Source organism: Mixophyes fleayi, chromosome 4, assembly GCF_038048845.1.
Source record: "Mixophyes fleayi isolate aMixFle1 chromosome 4, aMixFle1.hap1, whole genome shotgun sequence".
NCBI lineage: Eukaryota > Metazoa > Chordata > Amphibia > Anura > Limnodynastidae > Mixophyes > Mixophyes fleayi.
The window spans coordinates 263796573-263804127 of record NC_134405.1 but is presented as its reverse complement, the minus strand read 5'-3'; the positions used below and the strand labels follow the sequence as shown (position 1 = coordinate 263804127).

The following is a 7555-nucleotide window of genomic DNA, read 5'->3' as shown; positions in this document are numbered from 1 at the left end:
TGATTTATAACAGAATATGCAGATATGCAGCACGTTTTATTTTTATAAATCGGCCTAGCTGTCCGCCTTGTGCTTATGTAGGGCTACTCCTACATTTTTGCTCTTGATAAGTATGTCTGGGCAAACACTCTGTTCAACCATTTGCAGGATTGTGGACCAAGATGGAACTGTGCCTTGTGAAAAAAGTTTAAATATAATTTCAAAGTTTTGGCTATTATCACGTTTAGACCACCACCTTGATTAATTAAATCTTTTTTCATTTTCCTCCTAAAATGCTGCTTTTGCTTTTTTTCATGTCTTCTATAAACAATGAGAGTAAGATGACATTGCAACATCCTCTTGCAATATGAAATCTTGTTCTAGTATAAGGGCACAATACAATGTACATGAGTACATATAGCCCACCGTTTGCAAGAAATAGAGTGTCCAGCTCTCCCATCAGAAAGAGAAAGATTTTCTATCTCTGAATTCACCGCAATAACTCATAGAAATGGATGCAATTCCGCACAAATATGCAAACAACATTATAAAATAACATTTGCACTGCTGGGCTATAAAATGCACAGTGTGGAAGTTCTTAGTTCTTATAATAAGTAAAACCAATAAAGACACGGACAACAGATTAACGCTGGAATAAAATGTTATTTATTAAATGACTAATATTAAACTAAAGGGGGCTGAAAGGCGGACGAGAGCAGGACAGTCAGCAAACACAAAACCAATAACGGTGGAAAGGTCAGACCATTGTACCACCAACCCAGGATCATACCTTATCTATTGGCCGGTGCGAAATATCTGTCCAACGGCAAGACTACAACCCCCAATAACCGCCAGTAAAATATTAAACATCCTGGCCCAGAGTCCCACTCACTGGACCCAACACACGTGATGACAACACAATCAAAAGGGGGAGTAGTGACCTATGACGAGATAACCCAAGCACCATATGCAAACTTACCGACTGCACTGCTCTCCCACCCACGCTGCGGGGATGACTATAACTGCGGCCCGCCAACCCCAGCCCTAAAAGAAACTCTGAGTTTCCAAAATAACTGATCTATAAAAATTATAACACCAACATCGGACAAATGGACCCCATCATCCCTGAACAAATGAACACATTCAGCTTTCAATAATGGATAGGCAATAGAAAAACCACCTGACTGCCGGCAAATTTTATTGGCCAACTGATTAACTTTCCTGACTACCGATGCGATATTAACAGAGGGCATATCAGACCTCCAACTCCGACGGGGCACAATATAAGACCAACAAAGCTTAATGGATGGCCAATAAACAGAGACCGACGTAATGTCATCACGGATTTTTATAATCAAGTCCAGGGATTTAACTTGACCGACATCATTGCCACCTAAGTGGACCACGAGAATATCAGGAACTCCACGCTCCGAAATCTCCATTGAAAGCACCGACATAAACTCCGACCATCTCATACCCCGTCGGCCTATCTATATGACATCAGCATTAACTGGAAACCACGGACACCTCCGAACAAAAGCATGTCTACTCGCCTAGTAGACATATGAGTGACCCAGAAACCACACCGACATTTTTCTGTTATCCACCCCTAAAAGGAATTAACGAAATATAACTCACAAAACACAATAAACACAAATAAAACATAACAGTCCTAGCACAACCTTTGAAACATTGGCTAACACAAACTTTGGGACCTGAAAACCAACCCCAAACAGGAACCTGAAGTAAATGACCTAACCCAAGGGTGATTTTACTTCCAACATTAAATAGAACGGAAAAGGAAAGGCAGCGACCCAGGTGAAGGTGAAAACCCGGTGGGAAAAAGCCCTTCACGCACCTGCAAAACGCGGCGAGCAGCTTGCCCCTGGGTCTACCACCTAAGGAGAGAAAGTGAAGAAAAAGAATAACTGCGTAAAAGGGGAGCAAAACAAAATTGGTTAAACATCCGGTCTGATGTATTGCTTATAACTACTTGATTTCCATCTACCTAAAGCCTGAATAGCTGAAATAGATGCCCCATCTGATGCTGCTACTGTCACTGCGCCAATACGGAAGGAGTGTGTACCGAATTCGGAGGAAGGTAAGCCCAACCCCCTCAACGCCTTGCACATAATGGCGTGAAACTGAAACTTGGTAACCGGGGAACTGTCCTTGTGAACTAACCAAGCTTCCGCTTGTTGCGGGCGTATCTCAGCAAACACATGGCAAAGTCTGACCGGACAAATAATACTTTCCACCTGCCTTGTCAGCATAATCCAGTGATCGACCCCCAATTGATCTGTTTTAGACCGAGCAATCTTAATTTGAATGGTATCCGAATTTAGAACGACATTTTTTGCTAAAATGGCCGACCCTAGCTAATTTTTGGACTGCGCAACCAACTCTCCCACTCTCAAAGCCCCGTGAAAAGCCATGGAAAAAGCTGTGCTGAAAAGAGAAGCCTCAAAATTATCCGCCTTTATCTCTGACAAAATACCCAACAACCGAGCCATCAAACCGGTATCTATAGGACGCCTGCAATCCCTCGGTACAGGGTGTAACCTAGCCCACCCTTTCAGGGCTTTCTTAACCAGGAAAGGCTTTGTGGGATCAGCTAGCCCCCGAACCCTTGCCATAAACGATATACCTGCAATTGTGGATGACATGGACACTTTACTAAGCCCCTCCTGATAGCATCCCAACATAAACTCCTCCATGTCCGACACATTGCCTGTTAACCGCCTGTCAGAAGATATCAAATTATTCTCCCAGCGCTTCCACACCACTCGGTAAGCCTTCAATGTAGAGGGAGCTAGGACCGCTTCAGCCAAAAACCTTAAGCCGGACCGACCATCTGCCAAATATAAGATGGACAAGCTATACCTACGGGATTAGCCTTTGGAGCCAATAATCTAAACCGCCCCCAATCAAAACGAGAAAGAATCAGCAATGCAATTTTCTATCCCCGGGACATGTTTGGCACGAAAATTTATGTTGTATTCCAAGCAACGAAGCACCAGTACCCGCAATAGGTTCACCGCTGGTCTGGACGACACACTCTGGCGATTAATCGCCTGAACCACTCCCAAATTGTCGCACCAAAAGGAAACATTATGACCCTTAAGCTGAGGAGCCAACAACTCTAAGGCCACAATAATGGGAAATAACTCTAATACGAGTAAATTCTTAATCAGATCCCCCTCGGCCCACTCTTGTGGCCACAGAGATGCGCACCACTCGCCCTGAAAGTACGCTCCAAAACCCCTAGACCCAGCTGCGTCCGTGAACAATTCTAAATCCTTCGTGGAAATAGGGGGGGAAGGCCAGATTTTAATCCCGTTAAATCTCCCCAGGAAAGATGTCCACACCATCAAGTCCTGCCTAATCTCCTCTTTTAGTTTAATCAAAGCATGAGGCCTATTCCTCCCTGCTGTAGAAAGCTGGAGCTTCCTACAAAAAATCCTTCCCATTGGGATAACCCTACATGCAAAATTAAACAGACCTAACAGCGCCTGCACTTGCTTCAATTTAAGGGAGGGGGCAGACATCGTGTCAGTTATCATCCCCCTTAACTTCGTGATTTTATCTGCTGGCAACCGACAGCAGCCCGCCACCGTGTCTATCTCTATCCCTAGAAAGGACAAGCATGTATTCGGACCTTTGGTCTTGTCCCGTGCTACCGGGACCCCCAAGACAAGAAAACAGAGCCTGCGCGGAAAAAACCAGATCCGCACACGATGAGGACTCTGGCGGGCCAACAAACAAAAAATCATCCAGGTAATGGGCAATGCCTTCCTGACCCGTCCCCGCATGAACCGCCCAGTGAAGGAAGGAACTAAACGATTCAAAATAAGCGCATGACAGGGAACAACCCATGGGCAGACACCTATCCACGTAATATTTTCCCTTGATTTGGAACCCCATATACTTAAAGGAATCTGGATGAAGGGGAAGTAATCTAAATGCGGATTCTATGTCTAATTTCGCCATAAGAGCACCTGTACCAAAGTGCCTAACCAGCATCAGGGCCTCCTCAAATGATTGATAAACTACCGAACTGAAGTCCTGATCGATAGCGTCATTAACCGACCTGCCCACTGGATGCGGCAGATGTTGAATTAGACAGAATTTACCAGGGACCTTTTTTGGAACAATCCCCACTGGGGAAATGACTAAGTCCACTATGGGAGGTGAGCTAAATGGGCCAATCATGCGTCCTAGGCTAATTTCTCCACAAATCTTTTCGTCAAGAACTTCCGGGAAGATATATGCCGATTTTAGATTCCTTGCGGCCCTAGCGCTCACTGCTGCCCCAATCGGCAGCCGGAACCCATAACGAAAACCCTCTCGGAGAAAAGAATCCTGCTCTGCATCTGGGTATAATCTAAGCCAGCGTTGTAAGGCATCGATACAAATGGGGGAGTGCGAGACCGGGGGCACTCCTCGGACACTCCTTGGCAGAATGTGGTCAGCGGCAGTATGTGCAGTTGTGCCGATAATTACACGCCTCCCCCCGGCCACAGGACGCATTGTTAAAGGCAAACCATCTGTTCTTTGCAAACTGGGGAGCACCACGTCTCCCCCCTTGCGGAAACCGATTCCCTGGTGCCCCTGAACCGAAAGCTAAGCTAACCCGATTGAGTTGCATCCAAATCTCAACGTCTTTCACACCCAGGGGCATGTCAACACGACCTTCCACCCTCTCCCGAAATAACTCGTCGTATTTAAGCCATGTCCCTGGGCGATCATTAATATACATCTCGTTTATGAGGTGTAAGTACTTCCAGACCTCTTCGTGTGCCCCTGGCCTCGTCTCGATGTAGCACGCCGCAAAGGCACAATACCCGGACACCCAGTTAGGGAAGGTTTTATAAGCCTCCTCGCCAATACCCCCTTTTGCGCAGGCTGCGTCTAACCCATTTTTTGCCCCCTTCATAAGCTCGAACATGTTAACGAACCAGCCCTTCCTAATCCTGTCCCTAATACTGGGGCGTAAACCCGCTAAAAGAGCTGTGTTCTCACATTGCACCATGGGAGCCCTAGATGTTGCCAACTTTGCTGTCAGACCCCGTCTCTCTCCCTGAGATCTAGCCTTGCTAAAATGTGTGTTAAGCAATTTAATCAACTTCCGAGGACCCTCCCCCGATGAAGAAGGAGAATCCTCGTCAGTGGAAGACAATGGTGGACTATGTGTGCGTTCTTGTGACATAACAACATCAAGCGACTCACCACCAACGACAGCCTCCGGTTGTGGCACGGATCCTGACGCCCCGGCAGGTCCTGATGTTGTTGCGGCCTCCATGATGCCTGCCTGCCGTGCTTCCGGTCCCGACAAATCACCCGATGTCATCGCTGCCGGCAACCTCACACTAGCGACCAGAGCTTGCTCCTCTGTATTTGGCTCGTCACCGACCACCTGCAATGTCTGTGTCCTTGACCCTCCAACCATGACTTGCGAATCTGCAACGAGAGGCACGTTAAACCCTAACAAATTTATTTGAGACCCTGTCGGTAAACCTATCGCTGCCCCTGATCCTATGTCTCCTAAGAGCCCCTGCTCTGCCCCCACAAACCCCGGAGGAGGGGGTCTACCAAGTGAAGCGCCTGGGCCACACCCAGGTCACCCACCTTCCCCCCCAGATTGCCCCAAGGGCACCGGATAATAATGAGTGTACACACCGGAAGGGGTCGGGTACGGGGGAACCCCAATAGTTATTGAAGTTGAAAACGAGGGGCCACCCGCAGGAGGGTACGGTAAATCCCATAATCCCTGGGAAGGGACCACCGAGGCCGCCGGATTCGGGGACACTAAAGACCGAACACCTACTTGGCCTGGAAGTGTGAAATGGATCCCTGCCAGGGACCCCCTCCCCCCGTAAGGAAGTAACCGCACTATTGACACCTGACCAAGGAAGAACAGCCCTCTGCCCCGAGAGATAAATTCCTAGTCGTCCCCCCCACCGGAGGCACCACGACATTCGCCCCCCAAGGCCCGCTAACGTCTGCTCCTGACCGCCCTCTACCCGAACCGCTGACTCCAACTGGATAGGGCAAGGAACTACCACCACCGCTGACGCCCCTCCCCCCCCCGAAGGGTGCCCCGCTCAAGGTGAAAGATGAAACTACCCCTGGGACAGGAGGATTCCACATAACCGGACCCAGGCCCCTGTAAGGAGAAGGGGGCCTATGCATCCCCCCACTGGTGATACCTCCATGTGCTGCTGCCATCAGCGAAGTCTCCCACCCCCTAAATAAGCCACCAGCTGCTACAGACATGGACGTCTGTAATATGTGCCGAGGACTGGCCGTAGAACCACTCTGCTCAGCCCCTCCGCCGCCTCACCTACCCCCTCTTGAGAACATACCACTGCAGCCGCTGCTGAAGGAACCACCACCGCCCTGCCTGCCCGCGACCGCCGCCCCCTCCCGACCCTGGATCCGGACGTAGGGGAAAGACTACGTGAGACTCTGGCGGTCACGCCGCCATCAACAAAGCCTGGAGCTCCAGAGGAACGAGTAAAGGGAGAAGCAGGAAGGGACACCGCACCTAGCCCCGCCTCCCGATACCTAGCCGGCGCGCTGCGCACCCGGCTAGGTCTGGACATGATACCGCCTCGCACGCCCGGAACCAGCAGAAAGTAAACAGCCACGGAGCCCCGCGGTAAGAGAAACAGGAAAAGGTAAGAGAGAAAAGATCTGAAAAGGATAGAACGGATGGGAGAGAAGGGACGGGGAGGGGGGATATAAAGAGGACAGGGAAGAATGGAGACAAGCGGATAAAGAAAGGGAAAAGAATACAAAAGAAAAAGAACACACAGATATAAATACAAAACCAAATACAAATCAGCAATACAATACGATACCACACGGCACCAGGACCACTCAGTCAGACTCCTCAGCTAGGAAACCGGAAGCAGAGAGGGGGAACTGAAGGAGAACTTCTCCTATATAAAACCAGACCACCCCCCTACTCTGCCTTATTGGTTCACCAATATAAGAAGCCTATAGGCCAACACCTAATCACTCACCCACGTGATTTTATCTGCGTTTAGGCTGATGGCCACACTTCCCTTGTTTTGCAGTATATGAGGCTGCTTAACATGTGTGTTTAAAATTTGCCATGTAACAGTATAAAATGCATACATATGGCATTAGTCACTAATTTCTACAATAAATTCCATACATGTGTAGTCTTCAGACACATAAAAGGTTAACAGGATATTTTGCAAAGCCTTGAATTGGAATGCCAGTAGGGACAACAAATAAAGTGAAACTGGGAATGATTAACCAAGGTAGCAATACATGAAAGTAAACAGCTGCAATTCTGCTTGTGAAATATGTAATTAACCCTCGAATGGCTAGCATCTAAGTCTACATCAGTTTGTATGCATATGTGTTTACCTGGGAGTGTGCCCCCAACCTCTCCCTTTCCGCCCAAAGCATCCTTGCATTACTGCGTGGCACCTGCTCGCAGCGATGAGCGAGACACACCTCCCAACAATCACTACAAAAGTCCTGACCATCCTGGCAGTTGTAAACTGAAGTGTCCCACCTGATTTGGAACAGCTGGCAGCTA

General features: G+C 48.4%; 1 protein-coding gene across 1 annotated transcript; it reads right to left on the bottom strand.

The window, feature by feature from the left end:
• Window positions 1–622: 622 nt before the first annotated feature.
• On the bottom strand, window positions 623–6986 carry LOC142152753 (uncharacterized). The gene is made up of 2 exons (XM_075209718.1): window positions 6345–6986; window positions 623–5439 (listed from the first exon to the last, which is right to left on the bottom strand). Exon 2 carries the CDS (start codon window positions 5426–5428, stop codon window positions 4448–4450), a length of 981 nt encoding a protein of 326 aa, XP_075065819.1. The 5' UTR covers window positions 5429–5439; window positions 6345–6986; the 3' UTR covers window positions 623–4447.
• Window positions 6987–7555: the final 569 nt, after the last annotated feature.